The sequence below is a fragment of the Styela clava genome, chromosome 9, assembly GCF_964204865.1.
Source record: "Styela clava chromosome 9, kaStyClav1.hap1.2, whole genome shotgun sequence".
Classification (NCBI taxonomy): Eukaryota; Metazoa; Chordata; class Ascidiacea; order Stolidobranchia; family Styelidae; genus Styela; species Styela clava.
In genome coordinates, this window is record NC_135258.1 from 3049932 (window position 1) to 3073953 (window position 24022).

The 24022-nt window shown below is 38.3% G+C and overlaps 2 protein-coding genes across 2 annotated transcripts; both read left to right on the top strand.

Moving 5' to 3' along the window:
* Positions 1-4138: 4138 nt before the first annotated feature.
* Positions 4139-5812, top strand: LOC144411742 (zinc finger BED domain-containing protein 4-like). Its single transcript, XM_078116253.1, has one exon. The coding sequence runs from the start codon at positions 4144-4146 to the stop codon at positions 5629-5631; it is 1488 nt and encodes a 495-aa protein (XP_077972379.1). The 5' UTR covers positions 4139-4143; the 3' UTR covers positions 5632-5812.
* An 11928-nt stretch (positions 5813-17740) lies between these two features.
* Positions 17741-21761, top strand: LOC120339907 (uncharacterized). Its single transcript, XM_039408147.2, has one exon. The coding sequence runs from the start codon at positions 19505-19507 to the stop codon at positions 20393-20395; it is 891 nt and encodes a 296-aa protein (XP_039264081.2). The 5' UTR covers positions 17741-19504; the 3' UTR covers positions 20396-21761.
* Positions 21762-24022: the final 2261 nt, after the last annotated feature.

Here is a 24022-nt window from a genome sequence, read left to right on the forward strand (position 1 = left end):
CACCACACATGAAATACACTAAATGCATACGGAATGTAAAAGGAAGCAAAAACGGATAATTCGAGGTGAAAGGAGTCGCGAAAACCAAAATTGGTTATCGAGCGGCGACACCTGAGCTAAAGTCTAATAAATGAATCATAAAACAATGAAAAAAGTCAAACAATAAATAAAAGAATATAAAGAAGTGAAAAATCGAGACGACCTGAATCCAAGAGACGCTCGAGACACAGAAAAGCAAAACCAAAAACGATTCCAAGCACATATGTGCGAGTAACTATGGGAACGGCAGCAGGAATGCAGTACAGTGCGATGACAGGATACCGAACCGATATCGCAGCGTTATGGAATTGATAGTTATTTAACAGATTTTAAATATATCCCGGTAGGGATATTATGCCGATAACACGGCGTAATCATAGTTATAAATGTTTGCCAAGAGTTCGAATAAGATTGCATGAAGATTGCAAGTGCTGGGGTGCAAGAAGATTGCAAGTGCTGGGGTAAGTCGAATGGCTGACAGACAACTCGACTACACGGACAACTCACCAGAGACAACTCGACTACCTAGAGGCCTGGTGAGTTGTCCGTCTTTTGGCATTTTCTACGGTGGTGTTTTAGGTCTATAGAAATGCGTTTTGATATTTTTAGTGCTCAAATGTTGAGAAAAATACATAAATATGCTCTAGAAATCATTTTTATTTGTATAAGTGGCTTATTTTGATCATGTTGTATGAATACAAATACAGTCTACAGACGAAATTGGAGTAACGTTAGCGAAGTTAGACTGTTGACTTATAGCAGAGCCATTATAAATGGCTCTGCTTATAGGACTGTGTTCGTTTTATTTTTTGAACTTTATTGGTATTAAATGTTTTGAATGAGCACCTTCAAATATATTAAAACCTTTAGACTTCACAGTAACACTTAAATATTAATGAATGTGAGCTCAGTAGTCTATGGTTGCAGTAGTCTAAACTCGCCTACGGCAGTCGCCCGACAGGCCGTCAACTAAGTAAATGCCATGCAACTCTTGAGTCTGCGTTTTGCAAAGCAATGTCTTCTCCTCGAGCATCGATATCGCAGAGCGATTGCTCGACTGGTGAGTTGTCTGCCTCTCGTTGCTCGGTAGTCGAGTTGTCTTCACCTCGAGCATCGATGACGTCACGTCGCAGAGCGTTTGCTCGACTGGTGAGTTAACGGCCTGTCGGGCGACTGCCCTAGGCGAGTTTAGACTACTGCAACCATAGACTACTGAGCTCACATTCATAAATATTCAAGTGTTACTGTGAAGTATAAAGGTTTTATTATATTTAAAGGTGCTCATTCAAAACATTTATTACCAATAAAGTTCAAAAAATTAAACGAACACAGTCCTATAAGTCAACAGTCTAACTTCGCTAACGTTACTCCAATTCTGTCTGTAAACTGTATTTGTATTGATACATCATGATCAAAATAAGCCACTTATACAAATAAAAATGCTTTCTAGAGCATATTTATTTATTTCTCAACATTTGAGCACTAAAAATATCAAAAATGCATTTCTATAGACCTAAAACACCACCGTAGAAAATGCCAAAAGACGGACAACTCACCAGGCCTCTAGGTAGTCGAGTTGTCTCTGGTGAGTTGTCCGTGTAGTCGAGTTGTCCGCCTCCCAGTCGAATCGTCATTAATACATTAAAGATAAAAATTATTCTAATCTGTGAAAAACAGGTCAACAAAGTAGATGGGGGTAACAATAAATAGCGTTGTAAATTAGTAAGCATACCGCTTGGAATCGTTGAGAATATAGAATGAACACAATATGTGTATGAACAGATGGATGAAATACCCACTGCAGCACTGAGTATCAACAGTGCTATATATATACAAATTTCGAAAATGCAACAAAGCACAATAATAATAAAGTGGTAAAATATGATAGCTTTTTACAAAAATATATACGAGATAGTTATTAAATTGTATTTGGTGAGAGACCAATATCAAGGATCATGAGTGTAGAACTGTTGAAAGAAACTGCTAACACTATACGATTAGGCTATGAGCAAAATTGAATTACCATTGTATGACAAATGGCCATACAGTATAATATAGTGCAGAGCATGCACTATGGAAGTAGATGATAATAAAGAAGCAACTTAAAATTTACATGAAACATTCAGATTCACTTATTACAGGTACTGTCGACTCTGGGAGGTTGTGGACCTAGTCAAGTATTCTGCTGGCAGTGCCGAGGGAAAGTCAGTAAGCACATCAAACAGATGTGCTGGAGAAAGACAGGTAGGATGGAAGCATGAATTTTTTATATTTTATTTTGAAAGTAGCATATGTGGAGTCACGTAAACTTTGGGGAATGTTATTCCAAATTATTACGCCTTTGTATTTCAGGGAATTTTGAGATTTGCTCAGCGAAAAGCGAGGTACAAAAAGATTGGATTTGGTCGAAGAGCGTGTGTTGTGTTCATGCACAGAGGTAAGCGAAACAAAATAATTGTCGAACGCTGTGGGCAAGTAATTATTCTGAAATTGGTGCATAACTTTGGCAATCTCTAGAGTATAAATGTCGGATAGTTTCAACACCCTGGTTTTATGGTAAAGGGTGTTTAACCCTTTCCATGCGATTTTTATTTTTTATAAAATAATCGTATTTGCTACGCCGACTTTATGCATTTGTACCCCCACAACTAATCGATCGAATAACGAAAAAGTATTGATCCTCTGCTGCCCACTGACGGCTCGTTGGAAAGCTTATTTAAAGAGCTTGCAATTGGCGATTGAAAAATTTTTTTTTTTTAAAAGGGGTGGTCTGAGTCACAAACCGGATAGAAAAAAGGCATTTTTTTTTCTTGGGGGTTGAAACTTCAAACCGTGATAAAAAATAGAAATATTCGCTAAATCCTTTACTGTTACCGCTTCTTGGTTGGCAAACAATAGCATAATATTACTGTAGCACTTTCGTTATCTAACTCAAAATACTTTGGTAGATGGAAGGGATAATATGTCTTCTATTATCACCCAAAAAACACCGAAATTTGCATAAATTTCAAAAACACTCCCTCGTTCCGACGCAAATAAAATTTCCATAGTGAGCGAAAGCGAGATTTACCGTCGCTTATGTTGATCTCGAAGAAGCCTTCTTATCAATAAACTAAAACCCGGAAAAACTAGACCAACAGTTTGCGACCGATTGCTAAATAAAACAGTGGAGTACATCAACGTACCCGCCGCAATCTAGCGAGTTTTGTCGTGGGTACGTATACGTGCCCACCGCACGGAAAGGGTTAAGTTTGTACGAATAGACGCGCTGGAGAGAGTTCTAACAGCTTTATTCTGTAAGACCTCCAATTTGTGAATGTTGGTTTGTGTTGCAGAGCCCCATGCAGTTATAGCTAGGGCCCGGCCGATATATCGGCCTTGTTTTTCACAAATTTTGAACTATCGGTATCGGCTAATTTTACCGATAGTTATCGGCTAATCACGTGACTGCCAAAGTGTCAAAATTGCGCCGGGAAAGCAGTTTTATCGCTTGTTTAATTCGAGAGCGGTTCTGCGTGAAACTCTTTTTCTTCACTATTTCTATTTCTCTCTTATCAAAAGCGGTTTCACAGACGATTGCGACACGGGATTTCACACTTTGCAAGCAAGTTTGCAGCGTGGTGGCTTACAAATCGAAGCAATAGAACACGTGAACGGCTTATTTGTGTCAAATAATATACGCTAGATAGAGAATTTTCGCGTAGTTTACACGGCGCTTGATTTCCCTTGCGCTTTAGTCGTTGAAGGTATTATTTAACTTCTTGTATTGGTATGTTATAGATGGCTGGTTCTAGCGGTAAGAGCAAAGTATGGGAATACTTTGTATGCCACAGTGATGGTGTACTTTGTAAAATATGCTCATCATTGTTAAGTCAAGGTTCCGCCGATTCCAAAAAGAAAAACACCAGTAATTTGTGGAGTCATCTCAGATCGAAACACAAGAGCAAGTATGATGAGATTTCACAGACGCAGTTAACGCGAAAAAGGCCAGCTGAAGCTTCCCAGTTTAATCGGCAACCTTCATGGGAACACATAATGGATAAATTTAATAAATGGCATGGAAATGACGCAAGAACGAAATCACTTAATAAAATAATAATGGAGATGATAGCCACTGACAACAGGCCATTTGCAATAGTGCAAGATGATGGATTCCGCAGGCTAATAGAAACCATTGAACCTCGCTACGCCCTAAAGACTGAGAAGTATTTCAGAACAGAAATGCTGCCACAAATATATGAACTTGTGAGCCAGAAAATAATGACTCTTGTTGTGACAGAAAATGCTGGCGATGGATTGGCATTTACTACAGACTGCTGGTCAGGACCAACAGAATCACTTATTAGCTTGACTGTTCATTTTATAAATTGTAATTGGGAAAGATTCCAAATTGTATTAAACATCAAGGCCATGCATGGCTCGCATACTGGAGAGTACATAGGAACCACTTTTTTGGATTTACTGCAACAGTGGAATATTGACAAGAACCGTGTGTTCCTAGTTCTTCGTGACAGCGGGGCAAACATGGTAAAGGGTTTAAATATGGTAGAACTTCCCAATCTAAGCTGCTTTGCCCATAGCCTTCAACTTGTTATTAATGATGGGCTCCAAGCACAAAGAGCTGTGTCTGACCTCTTGGCAAAAGTAAGGAAGATTGCCACACATTTCAACCATTCGGTTTTGGCCAAACAGCGACTACAAGATATACAGCAGTCGCTTGACCTGCCCGTCCATGCAATAGTGCAATCAATACCAACACGGTGGAACTCCGCCTTACACATGCTGCAGCGAGTTTTAGAACAAAAAAGATCGCTATCATGGTACTCAGCAGAGCATGGCCATATCCAAAATTCATTGCCCAATGAGCACGAGTGGAGTTTGATCGAAAATTTGATTGAGACGCTAGAGCCCTTCAACAGAGTTACTCTTGACATTTCAAGAAAGGATGCAACTATCTCTCTCATCATACCGAGTGTTGGCGTTTTGAAGCTGCTATTAGGATCTTCGGGGCCGGAAACCAGGGGTATAAAGTCCATGAGGGAGGTTATGCTTCGAAGTATCAATTCAAGATTTTGTAAAATTCAAGAAAACAGGCAGGCCATGCTGGCTTGTCTGCTGGATCCACGATTCAAAGATAGGGCAATTCTGGATGAAGCAAGCAAACAGCGGGCAATACAATGGATGGAGGAAGAGTCAAATGTCTTAGCAGCGTCTATACCTACTGCAGAGCCTGAAGTGACACAGCCAGGTCCAAGCTCGCTTGATACTATGTTTGACTCGATTTTGCATTATGAAAGACCAACATCTGGTACAGGCAGTAGTCAGCTCCATCAATATATGCTGGAGCCAGTGGCTGACAGAAAGAAAACGGATGTATGCAAATGGTGGCATGACAATGCTTGTCGATTTCCTATCTTAGCTATATTGGCCAGAAAATACCTTTCGGCACCACCAACATCTGTTCCCAGTGAAAGAGTATTCAGCACCGCTGGGAATATCTATGCAGATAACAGATGTTCATTGCTTGGAGCCAATGCAGAAAAACTCTGCTTTCTCAACTATAACTTGAGACTGTTAAACTGGAGCTATTGAGATTCCATAAACTTACATAAGTGTTCTTTCTTTTTCACCATGCACACAATTTTCTTCAGCACTGTGGCTTTACACTGTTTGTTTCTAATATAAGGCGTTGAAAATCGCTATTCTTAAAAAAACTTAGTGATGCACAAATTTGCATTTTTTTATAATCATATCATGAGTTTCAACATTTATTTCTTTTGCAAGAAAAACACAGAACTCTCAGAGTGTTGTTTGTTACTTGTAGCAATTTTTTTATGTGAAAAAACATCGGTATCGTTATCGGCTTATCGGCCTAGTTTTGGAAAACTAGCAGTATCGGTATCGGTTCAAAAAGGCAGTATCGGTCGGGCCCTAGTTATAGCATATTGGATGTGGGATTGAAAAAGAGCAGAATAAATGGTTCGCAGGGTAGCATCCTGCACATAATGCCTAAGTTTTCCCAAAATCCCAACAGACCTTGACAATTTCTTGTGCATCTCGGTAATATGAGTGTTCCATTTTAAGTTACTATCTATATAGAGCCCGAGATATTTAAAGGATTGAACAACTTCCAAAGCAACCCCCCTGATTTTGATTAACATGTTGGGATGTTTTTTAATTGATTTAGGACTGAATAGCATGACTTTAGATTTTTTTACGTTCACAGTGAGTTTGTTGCATAACATCCACTCAATTATTTTATCTATTTCAGTGTTCATAGTATTTTGGAGCGTGGTTGAATCTTTGGCACTGGCAAGCAAGCAAGCGTCATCGGCGAAGAGTTTTGTTAAAAGATTCGAACAGTTCGACAAATCATTTATGAAAAGTAAGAAAGCCAATGGTCCAATGACCGAACCTTGGACAATTCCACAGTGGATGGGCAACATCGGAGACCTATGACATCCTACTTCAACAAACTGTGATCGACCACTCAGGTAATTACATAATAGTTTGCATGCGTTACCTCTAAAACCACAGTGTATCAACTTTTGGACAAGAATTTGATGATCAACTGTGTCAAAGGCCTTCTTTAAATCCAGGAATGCACAACAGACAGACTCCCCTTTATCAATTTTTTCATAGATAAATGAAATAAGATCTAGGATGGCATGGGAAGTCGAGTGATTGGAGTGAAATCCGAATTGGCATTTGTCGATCAGATTGAATTTGTTACAGAAGTTGAGCATTCTTTTATAGACTAATTTTTCCAGGACGATGCCGATACAGGGTAGAATTGAAATTGGCCTATAATTTGAAGGATTATTTTTGTTGCCACTTTTGAAGATGGGTATTACCCTAGCAATCTTCAGAGCGGAGGGAAAAATTCCTAAACTAAATGATAGATTAAAGAAATGACTCAAAGCTGGGGATATGCTGTCTGCGACTAATTTTAAGAAAAAAGAAGGAATATTATCATGCCCAGAATTATTGTACGTCTGTTATTTACTTCTCTCAATTGATTTATTTTTACTGTTTATTTGCACAATATTTCTTGCATGACGGAAAAAAATATCTGAATCTAAAAAGAAAGTACGATCATAGCTATGGTTCAAGTTTATAAAGAAAATTGTTGAGCAACTGTTGTATCCAATGGTTCCATAAAGCCCCATCTACTGGAGCAACATATTTCAAAGATTCATTCTCAGATTGCAATTTCAGATAAGTTTAATGGCGATAGTGACTGCGTCCTGTTGTCCTGCGAACAGCAAGGACCAAAAAGCCCCATAAAATCGGTGCGACATTGATAAATCTTGGTTTGATAGAGACTGCTGAGCGATGTCTAATAACAATGATGCGCTTTTTAAAAATAGATCATCCCAACATCCGGTCTATCAGTGATATAATACCAGTTCAACTTGTGCTGGACCTCGATTGGGTTTTTATGAGACTAACTACTCATCATTCTTCATATTGTTCCAGTAAATCCGTGTGCACGTAGGACGGTGTTGCTGTAGGAGTGAAGATTACTATCCTAATGGATTCAAGAGTTCTAACACAAATAAATATCTCTGAAGTTTTTTCTGACTGAGATCAGGCTATAGCAAATAACAAAATATATTGCTTGTGGTTGGTAGCGTGCTAAACTGTGGTGTATTTTCCGGTGTTATACTGTCTTTTTCTGGATCTTACAAAGACACTGCTTCCCGAAAGCATGTATTGAAACTGTATATTTACGAATACATATGAAGATTTCACAAGCATGACAAGCCAGACAAAATTCAAATTGCACTGCATGCTGAGTTTAAGTAATTAGTCCTTTACTTGATCGTTTATAATTCTTTTTCACATTCTATGCACCCTTCGATCGAGTCTTGTCCTAATGACGTTCTCACATACAGAACAAAAAGTTTATCGTGACTTCAGTCATATTTGTTTGGAAGGTCGAGTGACCTTAATTCACTAATATGATTCTGATGGGGTGTACTAGTGTTGTGTCGTGAACTCGAAGAATAGATATAGTCCGGCAGATAAGGGGACCTTTTTGGCCCAAGTTTGATTTCAGACATAAAGTTTTTTTTATTTGTGATTATTCATCTTGGGTTCATTGCCCATCATTTCTACATGGGTGTGGAGTTTGCAGCCTTGAGCAATTTTTTTTACGGCTCGATATTTGTATTAGTGTTTTTTGTCAAACCTATGCATCATAATGACGCACAACCTGAACCATAACCTGTTACAATACTATGTTCAGGTTGTGCGCAATCTTGGTGCACAAACTACGCGGGCACCAAATTTACAAGAAAATAAAATCAATAACTTTTAGGTATTTGTTGAGCCCAGCTTTGGGTCGCGACCCATATGAAAATACTGTCGAAACATACGCGTAAAATAAAGAGAACTATTTCAAAATACCCGTTTTTGTTGCAATCAAGAATACAAGCCTGCTAAGCAGTCTCCAGTGGTTGAAGTGGATATACACCCAGTGAAGAACAGTCAAATATTTGTTAGCAAGAATTGTTATGCAGCGGGATGATCACGACGACGCAGTGAAAGATAATGATATCATGAGAACAAGAATGAGGAAATTGCTACATTTTATAGTATATCCCTGGGAAAGAATGTAGTTCATTCTTATGTCCCATGCCAATGCTTTTCAAACTACCAAAGACTCTCAACACTTTTGCTTCTTCTCTTCTATAAAAATACATTGTTATTATATATTTGTATTTCCATCTGTTTGTTCGTGCTCCCATATAACCGATCAGCGGCCTCCAAAGAGGGCGGGGTCCCCTTTAAGAAACCGTGTCATAAACTAAAAGAGGCGACTGTGCTTTTCTTGCTTGTTGTCATGCTGTCTCTGGAATTCAGCTACAACAAAAATTTCACGAAAACGGATTTTTAAATTTTATGATTTTATCAATATTCTCAACAATGAATGATATACGGGTGGTAAAATGCCAAGTAATTCCAACAACAGGATTATGTTTTGCAATTTACAACCAATATTTTGTATGTAACTTTGTTTGACAGAGCCCTAAGAGCTCTAACTACAAATATCAAAAATGTGAGGCCAAAAAAGTCACACTACAACATTGTCAAATGTGCTGTATTTACGATAGATAACAGGTTTACCAAAAATAATTACATGAAGAATGGTAAAATAAAGACCAATTCAGCAATATCTACTTGGTGATAGTAGTATGCAATCAAATAATCTTATTGTAGAATATATATTTAAAAACATTTCGTCACGCCAACTGTAGTCTGAAACTTTTTGTCTCTGGCTGAGCTTAGATACCAATTGGCACTCATGTAAACTGGTAAGACTGTAAGAAGCACGCGATGGAGCAGATATTCAGAGTATCCATCCCCCAGCTATCATTTGAGTGGGTACCGCTGTTTTTATTGCAGATGTTACTGATCTTTTTGTATTAAAGATTTACTGGCATCACCGATTTAAGGATGTTGGAAACCTACAAGCAGTATTACAAAACTTACTTTCAACACGCGGTTTGAATGAAAAAGCTGAAACTAGTATTCTTTAGAATAGCATACAAATTCTATGGAAAATATCATACACAAAAGCCTATAGCTCAATAATCAAGTGGAATTTGATGCATGTGCGCAAAAATGTGCGCGTTACTACGTACAACCGAAGCACGCAGGAAATGTGTGTGATGCACTAGTATTCAAAACGTTTGAATCAACTATGTTGGCATGACAGGTGCACATCTCGTTTTCGCATACGCATACCTTCTATCTCCACAAGGATATATTAATTTTGCCAAAGTCAATGCAGCACTGAAAGGTTGCGGTTCTTCCAAAAGAAAACACGTTACACATCTTTAGATACCAGTGGATGGTTTTACATGGCCTTGTTTGGAGTGAAAGACGAGGTCAAATATTCCAATCCAATTCAACTAATAAAATATTTCCCAAGTCCCTAAGCTTAAACTAGGAAAACGAAATGCGCGCGGCAACGCAAATGTATTTTGAAGAGCGCAATAGAAAGTGGCTATAGATGCTGTCGATGGATCTTGGCTTGTATTAGTGAAATAAACTACCATTTATTCTACTAAAATTGAATTTCTGACATTGTAAGGAGATTCAATGTTACTATGTATGCAAAACTAAACCCTGTAGTTATGAAATAATTGTTTTTAACAAAAAGGCGCTCCTGAAGTATTCGTACCAAGAAGGCGCACAACCTGAACATTGTATGTTTACCAGGTAAGGGTTCAGGATGTGCGTCATCTTGGGCCGAATACTTTATATCCACTTAAAAAAAAAATTGCTCAACATTATATACTCCACACCCATTTGGGTATCATTGTATATGTCATATACATTATATCTAAACAATAAAAAAAACTTTATGTCCCAAAACAATGTTAAGGTCCGATTCTGCCGGACTAATAGGCTCACCATACGTCCCGCTTTGGGCGGGACAGTTCCGCTTTTTAGCGTCTTGTCCCGCCGTCTCGATAAGTCAGCCAAAAGTCCCGCTTTTGCGTTCAGCCATCCATCATAATACACGAACATGTTCGTGTTACTGATATTTCTGTGTAGCGCAGCGCTAGCCGACTTACTGAAGGTGAATGCCTTATTGCGTTTGCTTCGTTGTTTCCCGCTAACATTGATAGCAGACGTATCGCATGTAAAACCAATGCTGATTAGTCTGAATTCGAATTATTTGTAACGATATTAACGTCAATTTCTTTCTAATTTTCGAACTGAACCCGACATTTAGACAGAGAATATGCGCATGAAATTTTGATGACAATATGGCCAATAAAGATAGCCGAAATAGCTAAATGTAGGCCGATGTAGTAAAATCGGAAAATGTAAAGTGTAAAAATCACAGATAAGGGGTCGTTATCTTTGGAGGCGTCCCGCTTTGAAGTCACAAAAATATGGTAACCCTAAGAATAGACGATGTTTGTAGATATTCAAATTGTATTTCAGAAACACGCAGTCATCGACTGAAGCATCAACAAACAAGAAGGGCGAAATAGAAAATCAAGGTCACTCATGCATGAAATAATGGGAGCCATAATACAGTATACCACATTTCCCACTTTGAAAAAAAAATATGTACAGTAGCAAAGTACAAAAGCAATATAAGCATGCATAAATCACATTTGATAATCTCTATGCCATTTTGGAGGTACACGCATTCTAGAACTTCTACGAGGCAATTCAGAATTAACAGTGTCAGAATTATCATTAGCAGTATTATCAACAGAAGGTATCACAGTATACAAAATATGCAAGGATGCCAATATGGGGTGTACTAGTGTGTATTGAACCAACCCCGTGTAACTCCGGAAATTTGGTCCCGGTGTTGAATTTCCGACACGCTTGACTTGGTTCTGACAGATTATTATTGCTTCGAAAATCATCGTGAGGCTTTCTGTGTTCTGACGGCGCTGTCTCGCGTCAAGACTAAGTGAGTGACTTACAAATAAGTAAGAGATAAATAAGCAGTGGCGGCGCGTCAATAGGGCCAACCGGGGCAATGCCCGGTATAATAAAAAAATATTCGAAAAATACCTCAATATCGGTTGCACAGACTGTCTACACTAGCCATATTCTCCCGACATGGTTCATTTTTCGCTCGCAAAGCCTTCGCCGAACGTTGACGGGGCGACGCCGATTTTGCCCCGGTTGCTCATTGTATATCGTATTCTCTCTTTTATCTTCCACTCGCCGCGTTTGTCTCGTTTGTTTTCTGTTTCTTTTACTAAATCATCGGGGCCGATCGGGGCTAGCCTCGAAATTATGACGACACAATGCCAACGTTTCTTACAACAACGTGTTGACATATTCACGCATTCCTTCTCGTTCGTTGGTTGCTTGAAGAGTTGATAGTTTCCTCGCCTTCGTTTTTGTCGCTTGTTTCGCTATTTGAATCAGTTAGAGACCTTTAGTCCGTTTGCTTTCGATTTTCCACATTCCTTTTGAGCTCCTCACTTCTTTCCGGCTTCGCATTTCTTAGCCTTAGACCTCATAATGAATAAGGTTGATGCACTACTTCGCACTCCGTTTTCGCAGCTGCCGCTGGAACAAAAATTAGAGGTACAACGTCTTGGGCCTTATCAACCAAAAAATTGTTCACTGGAGCAATCCCATGACGGAGGAAAGCGTCGGCGTACATTCTGCGCAGAAACTTGGTATAAAAAACACGAATGGTTGTGTTACAGCGAGGACAAAAATGCACTTTTTTGTTTTTATTGCCTACTTTTTGCTACCGCCCGTGACTCACGTTGGTGTAAATTTGGTTTTAGAGAACTTAAACATCTTTCCAAGCGTGCCAGGGATCATCAATCTTCTATGGAGCATCTGGACAATGCAGTAAAATACCGAACATTCGGAAATGTTAATATTGCGGCACAGTTGGATGAAGGACTCGCGGTTTCTATTCGTCGGCACAACCAAAACGTCGAGAAAAACCGCCATGTTCTCGGTCGATTGATAGATATGAAATTCATTGGTTGTCACGAGCTGTCCCTCCGTGGGCACGATGAACAGGCTGGCTCTTCTAATAGAGGGGTATTTTTGGATATGGTGGAATATACCGCATCCCTAGATACAGTATTGAGAGATCATCTTGATGCCGCAACTGTTTCGAAAGGGACATCTAAGGATATCCAAAATGATTTGCTCGACTCGATGTATAAAATTTATTTACAACATTTGGCTCTGCAAATTGAGAATTGCCAGTTCCTTTCGATTCAGTCTGACGAGACAACTGACATCACGTGCGTTTCCCAACTGGCTGTGATTTTTTGGTTTGTGAAAGATGGTAAACCTACCGAGAGATTTCACAGCTTTGTACCAATCGTTGATCGCACGGCTTGCGGGATATCGGCTGTACTGAAAGAAGTGTTACAGCCTTACAACGCGAAGTCAAAATTGATAGCTCAAACTTATGACGGCGCGGCAGTCATGAGTGGGTCGAAACATGGTGTTCAAGTTTATATAAAAGAAGATTTTCCTCATGCGCATTTTTTACATTGTTATGCACACCAATTCAACCTCGTTATTAAAAATATGTGTCTTGATACCCCTCTCGTTCGTATATCTTTTGCAAATGTTTCGGGGTTTTCTTCATTTTTTTCCGTTTCGCCGAAGCGCTCTGACCTCCTTCGCCAGATATGTAGCCGCCGTCTCCCAGCTTGTGCACCAACACGTTGGAACTCCGAAATTAGGTCTGAGCTCATTGAGTGTTTCAATGGCATTCAGAGCTCTCTGGTTTGGGACGAACGCATTGAGGGAGGCGGCAGGTCTAAAGCGTCTGCTAGAAGATGGTGAGTTTTCATTTTTTCTCGATTTTTTCTCCACAATATTCTATCACGTGGATGTATTATACGGCGCATTGCAGTCAAGGCTAATGGATGGAGCGTCTGTGCAGTCGTGTATTTCAGACTTCTGCGATGCTGTATCTCGTATCCGGGAAACAATAAAATACGACGACACATGGAGTGCTTCTTTACGCCGCGGGCAAACAACGCAGCGTTTGATTTTGTCTGCAAAGGAATGCTGTGACATTCTGGCGAATCAAATAGGCGATCGTCTGCGCACTGAATACCTTGCCGCGTTCTCTTTGATGAACCCCGAAACTTTTTCAAAATTTGCACGTCAATTTCCCATCCGTTTGTTGGCTACTGTCTCCAAATTTTACCCCATGATAAACGTGGGTAAATTGGAAAATGAATTGCGATGTATATACACCAATCAAACTTTTTTGAACATCACATCAACTTGCGCGCTCTAAGTGTTCCTCATAGATAACACTCTAGTAACTACCTTTGCGGCGTCTGCAAAATTTCTGGACATCATTTTGACGACGCCTATTTCTTCCGCCGACGCAGAGCGAACATTCAGCACGCTGAAGCGTATTAAAACGTATCTCAGAAACACAATGAAGCAAGATAGATTAAATTCCTTGGCTGTTTTATCCATTCACAGAGACGTTATTTCTGGGATGCATGACTTTGATCAGCGCGTTATTGAGCATTTTGCTTCCAAGAAACTGCGGCGTGTTGCATATATCTTCAAGCAGTATAAGTCTAGCAGCATATATATCTATGAGTGAGCGACGCATGTCCTTATCTTTGCATAACTTTCCTTTCTTCATAATAACGTTTTAAACCTTATTTTAGGTTTTGTCTGCTTTCCCGAAGTTTCTGTTAATATGTCATTGTATTTATCTGGGTAAATATTGCCTTTCCTTTTGAAAGAGGTTTCAATTCAAAGTAAACTATGTCTATATTTATTAATCCCTTGACTTGAACGGGTTTGAAGACACTTTCTTATCGTTAAAAATTGTCGCTTTTGCCGATTGGTTGTTACCGATGGAATGGTTTTTATACTCATAAAATGATGGGAGAACTTACAGCGCTCATCCTGTCCCCGTAGATGGGGGTGACTTGGTCCCGCAGTAGCTTGCCCCGGTTGTCAAAATGACCACGCGCCGCCACTGGTTTCTGAACAGGGCCAGTAGCTCCACGTTTTGTCTGTATACCAGATAATGAAGAAGATTGGACTTATTAATAAAGTTATGGCTTATATTTTAGTCATGCTTCTAATGTTATTCTTTTCAATGTGGCGTTTTCGTTTTGGGCAAAATAAAATAAGGAATGTAATTATGAAACAGTGATGTTGTCTTGTTTAGTATATAGATCTCAGTAGATTATACGAATATATTTGTCTCGAGAAAAACTATCTAACTATTTTCTGGAGAAAATGGGCTACTGGATGTATGTAGCTAATTAATATTACTTTGAATGCATGGTATTTAGAGATGGGCTCAGAAATTCCATGGTGAGGATCAAGTCTCGTGTTCATGAGTTTTAAGAAGTTAATAACATGTTTATATTCAGTCACTTCAGAAGCCATAGTTTCAATTACGTTATGGTATAGATGCACCAAACATCGCAGATTAAGATTGGGCTGTGGCAATGCAGAATGCATGATTAGTGCAACGGTACGACTTAACCGGAATACCGGTAGGTGCTCGCCACTAATACAGTCTAGTAATACTGTAATAATTAGTTCAGAAGATCCAATGTGCTGCAGAGACACACAAATAGGTTCAAAGTTCACGATGCAAACGAAGAGACTTTATTAAAATAGTGTAAAATCCACGCTTAAAGCAGATAAAATTAGAGAGACAAAATACGGTCCTTACTCAGCGACAGCGAACGCTGCGAACTGCAGCCAGTTCACATATGCAGTGGTGGTTGGAGTCGGGTAACTGAAACCAACTGTCGGGCGAATTAGGGCTCAGACTCCACACACCAATACATATGCAATAACCAGACAAGAAATAAAAATAAAATAATAAACAATAAAAAATAGTGCAACTCCAGTCCCGCCACATTAGTAATGCTGGGTATTCACTAGAGATATGGGCTACTATAAAATCATTGAACTCTGTTTGACTTGTAAGTGGTGGTGGTTCGATAATATTGGCGATGGAATAACGCAGTTGAATAGATTTTATGAAAGGAAGAAACGTGTTTGAGGATAAAGAAAAACATCCAGGCCGGAAATTCTTGCATATAGTAGGCTAATTAATTGCCTCCATGACATGTTGTTACATGTCTTTGATTGACTCTTTTGCAAACATCCCATTATGATTGTGTCATACATACCAACTAAAAAAAATCTTATCATAATTACCGAAACACGGTCGAAAACCCAATCGTGGGGCACTTGACCGCGAATATGTGTACAGTATTGATACATAGGCCCTACAGTGTGTATTAGAACCGCAGAAATCACACCACGGAGCTGCCGGCGACAAAGCGTTCAAATGGGGATTCCACAAACGGCTGCTGTTCTGCCGGGCATGTGTGCAGCGGCCTCAAGGCTATAACAAAGTATAAGGAGAATCATCTTGGGATGGGGCCATGAGGGGAATTAAATTAAACAAAAGCCACACACAGGTGAAAAGAATGATTTTTTTTATCAATAAAAACGTTACATATAGACACTATATCTAATAACACATTTATATAAACACGGTAACACAAATACAATTGCATTTCAGAAAAAATTCAATTAAAAAAAAATTATAATGGATGATTTGACAAGAGTGTGCAATGCATATTTTACCGCGTGGGAATTATTTTAGATCGCTGACGTCTACTGAGACAATTTTCTTGATTGTGGTTGGTAACATAATTTCTGGCAATCTATGGTTGTCGCCGGAAATAATATTGCAATTTATTATGCTTAGCAGTTAAGAATTAAAATTTCTCTAGTCAGATGAGTACATTTTGAAGTTGCTGCCGGTAGAGAATGGTAGGTACAGCATATACAGGCTCCAGCACCGGTGTACAGTACGGTACCGGAGATGGGCATGGCAAGCATGTTCTAATGCTTCAGTTAGGCGTGTTGATTCTTAGCGTTTATGATTATGGTAATCAATTACAAGAGGGAAGGTTGTTGGTATAGACTGGTGGGTATGGTACCATATGACTCATCAGAGTCAGTTGCCACGAAATTGCATACCATAAAAGCAGGTAACTTCGGATGGTTTGTAACTTCAGATGAAATATTTATTCGATTATATCTCGACTAAATTGCGTCATATTGTGCTTATGGCAGTTTCTATAGTGAGGACTTATATACCCAAGTCTGTTATCATATTCAACCGCACAGTTTAATTTATTTTTTGATTTAAAAAATCACGTTTTAACATTAAATTGACACTCGGTTTTCGAGCGGCTCAAATCGTGACTTCTACTGATGCTAACTTCGTCAAAATAGCGTCATTCGATAGAGGGCGTTATCAATGTATAAAGAAAATTAGACTGATTGGGAGATGTCGTAGGAGACCTGATGAAAAATTAAAATTCGAATAATTTTTTTTATCACAATAATAGCATCTGGCGCACACGTTGAACTTGACGTCACCCTGACGTCGCTCACTTCGAAGACGACGTCATGTTGCGTCGCCATTACAGATTTGACGCCAGACATTCGGGCGCCGACGAGTTGGCGTAGATTTGAAAATAACAACGATATTTTGTTCGATTGATCAATATCGGCTAAAATATACGCATCAACCATTTTCTGTGGATTGTAAATTCATGGCGTCAAATGCTGGGAATGTAATTCAATCAAATTTATTAAAAATGGCAGTTGTATATATGTATGTTTATTTGCCTCAAAAATTTAACTGTATCTGCATAAAAGGTAAACGGTATAAAAGAGACAGAATGCATGTGCAAGACCTTACTGGCCTAAGACACAGATGTGGACATGCACCCCAACAAGTATAACTGCAGTTTAGGACTGCTGCCTTATGGTAGGACAACAGACATGAAATATACAAATAAAACTATTTTACAAGTACAATACACAGGACAAAGAGGTACGGCACCACAATGATATGTACAATAGGCAGTTTATGGCACGTTCATGTCCCAGGTTCTGATGTGAAGGGATGGGAATAGAGTATAAATCACATTTTTGTGTTTTTTACAAAAAATTGTACGAAACAAGTAAAAATTTGTTCGAGACTTGAACTTGCCAAACTTGCCAAAAACCTAGCACAAAAAGCATATTCATTTGATCTGACGATTTCAAATTTCTCCCTTTGGTACGGCAACATGGTTCAAAATAGAAAAATTGTGAGCAGTCGGAAATATTGCGTAAATATAAAAATATATAATTGCGATAACTACCGTATATGCTCGCGAATAGGCCGAGTTTAAAACTCAAAAAAAAAGTTGCCAAACTAAGGGACCGTCTTATTCTCGCATAACTCAGATTGCACCAAAAAATCGACTCATTAGCGCATCAGAATTTCATCACGCAACGAGATGATATTATGCTAACTTGCCGGTAATTCCAAAAGCTTCAAACCATACCAAGTTCTCACGATAAAAAGCGTGCACGCACACACACGTACACACGCTTGTGAAAGTGGATTGTCTTATCGTTCAGCTGATGGCTTGTACAGTCTGTGATTGGTTGTTTAACATGTGACGCTTGTACAGGCTGTGATTGTTTGTTTTCGCTTGTGTTTCTTTTACATAACAGCAACAGTGTCGATTTACGGCCAGTTGTTTCGTGGTGAAAACTTTATTATTTGGTGCACTGTCGCCGTAGAGGCAATTAAGGGCACGCGACTTTTAATCACCTTTACGATATGTTATCCGTTAAGGGGCGGTGATAAAGACTCTTATCGAAATTAACCGCGTTGGGGACGATCAAAGGAAATTGTTATGCTGACTCAGGGACTCTCTTAAACTCCCTGCTTGATCCATTAATACAAATCACGCCGCATGAAAAGCAATATAGACTTTATTAACATGAATTTACAAGTAAGAGTTACGGCCGTCGCTAACAAACAGAAATGATAAACGTGAGAAATGTTTGGGTTACAGTAATTTTGTTCTCCGTCTACGTTTTTCTGGAGGCGTCCGGCGTGTCACGATTCGTAGGACCGGCTTAAGTGCGATTTTTTATAAAATCGTTGTTTTAAGGCCGTTTTTAAGAAGTCGGCCTATTCTTGATATAGGCGTAATTTCGAGTAAATACGGTAACAACAATCATTGTTGCAAGTGAGTTCTGTTACGTGAAGTTAACGAAAGTAATTTTAATAAAGTTGCCAATTTTCGAATCAGTGTTTTGTCGTGATGCACGACCAACATTTAAATAGGTCAATTTAATAAAGAATCCGTGCATGCTCAATAATATATATTGTGCGACTATACATGGTGTGGAGTTTAAAAAAAGCTATCAAAACATTATCGGCTATAACAAAATCGACTATGATTGGTGAATATTCGGATCTAAAGTTACGATAAGAGAAAATAAAACAAGACATTTTAGTATAAAAACCACTTAAAATTGCCGCACCGGAAATCCTACGATCGACATTATCATCGTCACTCGCGACGTGGATTGAACATCTGGCATTTACGCAACGACGTAAAGCGTGTTTTGTCTTCACGCACGCACTTTTCGCTCTAATTGCGGTGACGCAGGGAGAGGATACACCCATCCGAAGTTAGATATTTATTTGCTTCGGTACAAATCACAGAAAATGAGACAATTAGGACAGAAAAAATGATCTGATCGTCGAGAAAATTATAGGCAGAGAATTACATCAATGTAATATAGTTCAAGTTTGACACGAATTGGACAACAAACGGCAGAGTTAATGATTAAAATATAGTGAAATCATCCGAAGTTAGCTGCTTTAACCGTGCAGGACGTTAGTAGCATGTACAGTACTGGTATCCATGACACAATAATATGCTGTTTGTTGCGCATGGTGATTTTTTCTTGCTATGTTCCACAAAGTTTCATGCAGGCGATTTATTCAAAAACAAATCACTTAGATTATTTATGCAAAAAAATATTATTAACAAGTTTAGCAAGTATAATTATTGCTTGATCTGATTACCTGAAAGGACATTTGTAAATTCATACTGGAGATTCTATGAAGTTACACATGAAGAGGTCCAATGTTGGCGAAAAGCCATATTTTTGTCAAACCTGTGGCGAGTCCTTTACAACATTTGCTGAGAAGAAAATGCACATACAAAGTCATACTGGAGAAAAATTATATGCTTGCAGGATATGCGAAAAACGTTTCACTCGATCTTATACCTTGAAGCAACATTTGCAAACCCATACTGGAGAAAAACCATATGGTTGCAAGATATGTGGGAAACGCTTTTCTCGATCTAGTATCCTGAAACAACATTTGCACATGCACACTGGAGAAAAACCATATTCCTGTGAAACATGTGGAAAATATTTCAGCCGAAAAAGTGGTGTAAACTTACATATAAAGAGATCCCATGTTGGTGATAAGCCCTTTAAATGTGGAACTTGTGGCAAGTCATTTACAACATTTGATGAAAAGAAAAGGCATATGAAAATCCATACTGGAGAAAAAACATATGCTTGCAAAATATGTGAGCGTTGCTTTGTTAATTCAAGTCACTTGCAACAACATATTCGAGTTCACACTGGAGAAAAAGCATATTCTTGTAAAACATGTGGAAAATGTTTCGTTCGAAAGAGTACTATGAACTTACATATAAAGAGATCCCATGTTGGCCATAAGCCCTTTAAATGTGGAACTTGTGGCAAGTCCTTTACAACATTAGGTGAAAAGAAAAAGCATATGCAAATCCATACTGGAGAAAAACCATTTGCTTGCAAAATATGTGAGCGTTGCTTTGCTGATTCCAGTAGCTTGCAAAAACATTTTCGAATTCACACTGGAGAAAAACCATATTCTTGTGAAACCTGTGGAAAATGTTTCAGTAGAAAAAATATTATGAGCGCACACATGAAGAGATCCCACGTAGCAAGTTGCTGAGAAGATAATGCATATGCGAACTCATATTAGAGAAAAACGTTTTTTTTAACATGAAACGACCTTTGCAAATTCATACCATTGAGTGGAAAGAAAAGACATATCGAAGTTCATACTGGAGAGAAACCATATGCTTGCAAAAGGAGTAAAAAATGTTTCCCAATATTTATACTGAAGTGAAACATGTAGGAAATGTTTTATACATCAGGGCAGGGTGGTCCAAACCCAGGCCCGCGGGCCAAATGTGGCCCGCCGCTTTATTATCTGTGGCTCGCGTCACATTCGGAGAGTTATCAAAAAATCGCATTTCGTGTTGTTTCGTCATAAAATCAATCAGAAAAATCTTTTGACATATTGTCATCACTAATGTCACTGAATTAAATAGTGTTATGGCTAGCTTGGAAAACTAGCGAAGTTGAATGATGTGCTTGGCAGTCTAAATTGTTATCTGGCTTTCTAACTTTTTGGTCGGGAATATATGCTAACAATATAGGCATCATAGAAAACTAAAAATCAAATGCGGATTCTATTAGCCTAGAATGGCTATGCCTGATAACTATGTGTTTGCACAATAAAACTGTTTGTTTCGCATTGCACTGTTCACCTATTCTTGGCACTATTGTGGCCCGCGAACAATGCAAAAATAATTTTGTGGCCCACAGAGGCAACAACCTTGGACCACCCTGCATTAGGGAATACATGATCATTCAAATTATCTAGGAAATGTCTAGTGTCAATTTATAACATATGAATCAGTCGTTTAAAGATTCATTCAGAATCAAGATGTTCCTTTTCTTGTCAAATTAATTTGATTATATGGGCACATTGTCTCTCTTGTACTCGAATTTTATCATTTTTATATAGATTCAAAATCGGTGTTAATGTTTGCAGTCTTAATAATAATCATTGTTCCTTGCTTGTATTCAAGCAATATTTACCTTTTTTCTAATTTAGGATGATTGTGAAAGTAGATGAATATCATAATTGTATAACTGGTTATTATTGCTTGAAAAAATGTGCATACTTTTAAATGCCTACCGGTTTGGGACTTTAGCTCTTAGATAAAACCGATCGCATATCCAACATAGACTGGTAACAGTGTGAGATGTTTCATATCGCCTTTCCTCTCCCTTTGAATAAATATGTAATTTATTATGATATATTACCATTTTGACTTGGGTTTCTACGAGAATATTTATTCAACTTCCTTCTATTCTTTTGTGCCGTAAATCCAATGCAATGTAGAGGTAAGATCTAGCCTAAAAATTCCAGCCCGACCCGACGCGGGCCCGTGGGTATATAACCCGACCCGAGCCCGACTGATTACCTGGATTTGCAGGCCCGAGCTAGGGATGGGCAATATAGAATACCGAATCCAACAGGATTCGGTTTCCGCCTCTCCGGCGCCATGCGTCGATTTTTGCATTTCGGGTTTTTAAATATCAATTAAAGACGAGCGTTTTTCTCGCGTGGAAATCTCTCTCGTTTGAATAGACTTGCGTCTGCTCAGAAAGAACCGTAAAATCGGTAAACTTCAAACACTGTAATCTCAATCGGCGTATTCTGGACAGGAAGTCGGCGAAGTACATCTCATGGCGAAGACTCGTTCCGCCGTGCGTCAATTTTGTATTTCGGGCTTCAATTTATCAATTAAAGACGAGCGTTCTTTCTCGCGTGGAAATTTCTCTCGTTTAATTAAACCAATGACATTAAACAACATGATAGGCAACTCTGACGTCACTCCGTAAGACTACAAGCGAAAGATTGTATTTCATGATACGCTCCAATGCACATATTTCTCGTCGCCCTTCGCGACCGTTTTCAGCTCGCTTTTGCTACTTGGCGCCTTCCTTACGTGTAGTACCTGCCTTTTTGCGACTGTAACGAAAGAAAATAATCTCTATATCCAAGAAGTTTCACTCACTTGGAAAGCTGGAATGGCAGACAAGCTGTAAAGAGCAATTCTGGACATCATAGACGTTTTTTATCAGAGATGATTACAAACGCGATAGCGGAAAGATTTGTGTGGAACATTTTGCAGATAATAACAAATTTCAAAGTTAGGATTTTAATGTTTGCGCTTAAACATTGAAATTTCATTTAAAGAGGGTGTCATACAGGACAGAAAAACTGTTTTTACTTCTCCTAACGGTGCTGTGATACAATTCCATAACACAAAGTTTGCACCTATCGAACTTGCTTTTGTAGGTGAATTAATTAGACATATTACATATTCAGTTAATCGTAGGTAACATTGCTGGTACATAATGCCTCGTAGATAGGTTTGTTTAAATTTAGAAATTCAGCTCATAGCCCACTAATTAAAATTTTATCTTCTATGCAGGAGGTTGCAGGGCTGAATTCAACCTGCAGCCTTACCGATCACCTGACCATGCTCATTTAGTTTGGCTCGAGCAAGTCTTCTTGAAAGACTTGTGTGAATGGAAACTACCTATATGTTTTGCCTTCCTCCGATTTTAGAAGACAAATTTATTCTGAGGGATTTCGCATATAATTCTCATTGGTTGTTGGCTGTTTATAATTCCTATTAATTGTGGATTCTGATTATTACAATGAGTTGGAAATTTTTTTACCTAATTTACTGGCACCTCTTTCTTGTCAATACTCCAAGCTGAGGTAATAAACAAGACAATACATTTATGTCATCTGGAAGCAAAATATGCACACTAATTAATAGTTTGACACATTGAGATAACACATCATCAGAATATACAAGTTAAAGATATGTATGACCATCACATGGTATTTAAAATTAAAAATAATTAATAGCGGCTGTGGAGTATGAAAAGTTCAAGACAAAAAAAAGAACATAAGTTCATAGCTCATGAACTCTCAATTTTGCCTCCATTGCTTTGTGAAGGCCAATATATTTCGAGTGGCTGAATTAGTTTACCTTTATGATAACAACGATTTTGTATTTAATATAGCAAGATTATTTTTCAATTTGATTGAAGTGATATTATTTCCCAAAGCAATGCTTGAATCGTCTAGAATAGATCAGTGGTGTCAAACTCATGGGTTTTCGAGAGCCGCATTGCATTTTGGAAATTGTAAAAAGGGCCGCAAACAGTTTTTGATAATGTATACTTGAAAGATATTTTTAAGATAGTTTTAGTTTGTGACATATGTTGTGATGCAACTAAACAGTTGGATTAAGTTTCATTATTTTCTTTAATTTCAAATGCAATTACATATTAATATTTGCATATCACTATTATTGCAAGTTACTGTATTTATTACAAAAAATCATAAAATTCTATGTACATCCATCAAAATCATTTTTGAACAAACTTTGGATAAGGAAAGAATAATACATACACTAAAAATGACTTATTTTAAATATATGGACCTAAAATTAACAAAAATACTACAGTATAAACTCAATGTTTTTTTTAATTTCATTTGTCCTGACGTTTGGTATCTTTTTTGTGTCACCAGCATACTAAGGCCAGGCTGAAATGATTTTGTAGTACCAACTCTAACTAACGAGGTCACATGATCATGGGCTAATCTGGATCTTTGCGAAAATTAATTCCAGTAATGCAAAAAAGTGATTTTTATAATTTCATGTATAGATACAAAAAAAACACATGACAGATTTTTTCGACA

Bases quoted from the DNA above. Each gene is read 5' to 3' on its own strand.
- LOC144411742 (XM_078116253.1), top strand. From the start codon at position 4,144: ATGATAGCCACTGACAACAGGCCATTTGCAATAGTGCAAGATGATGGA.
- LOC120339907 (XM_039408147.2), top strand. From the start codon at position 19,505: ATGAAGTTACACATGAAGAGGTCCAATGTTGGCGAAAAGCCATATTTT.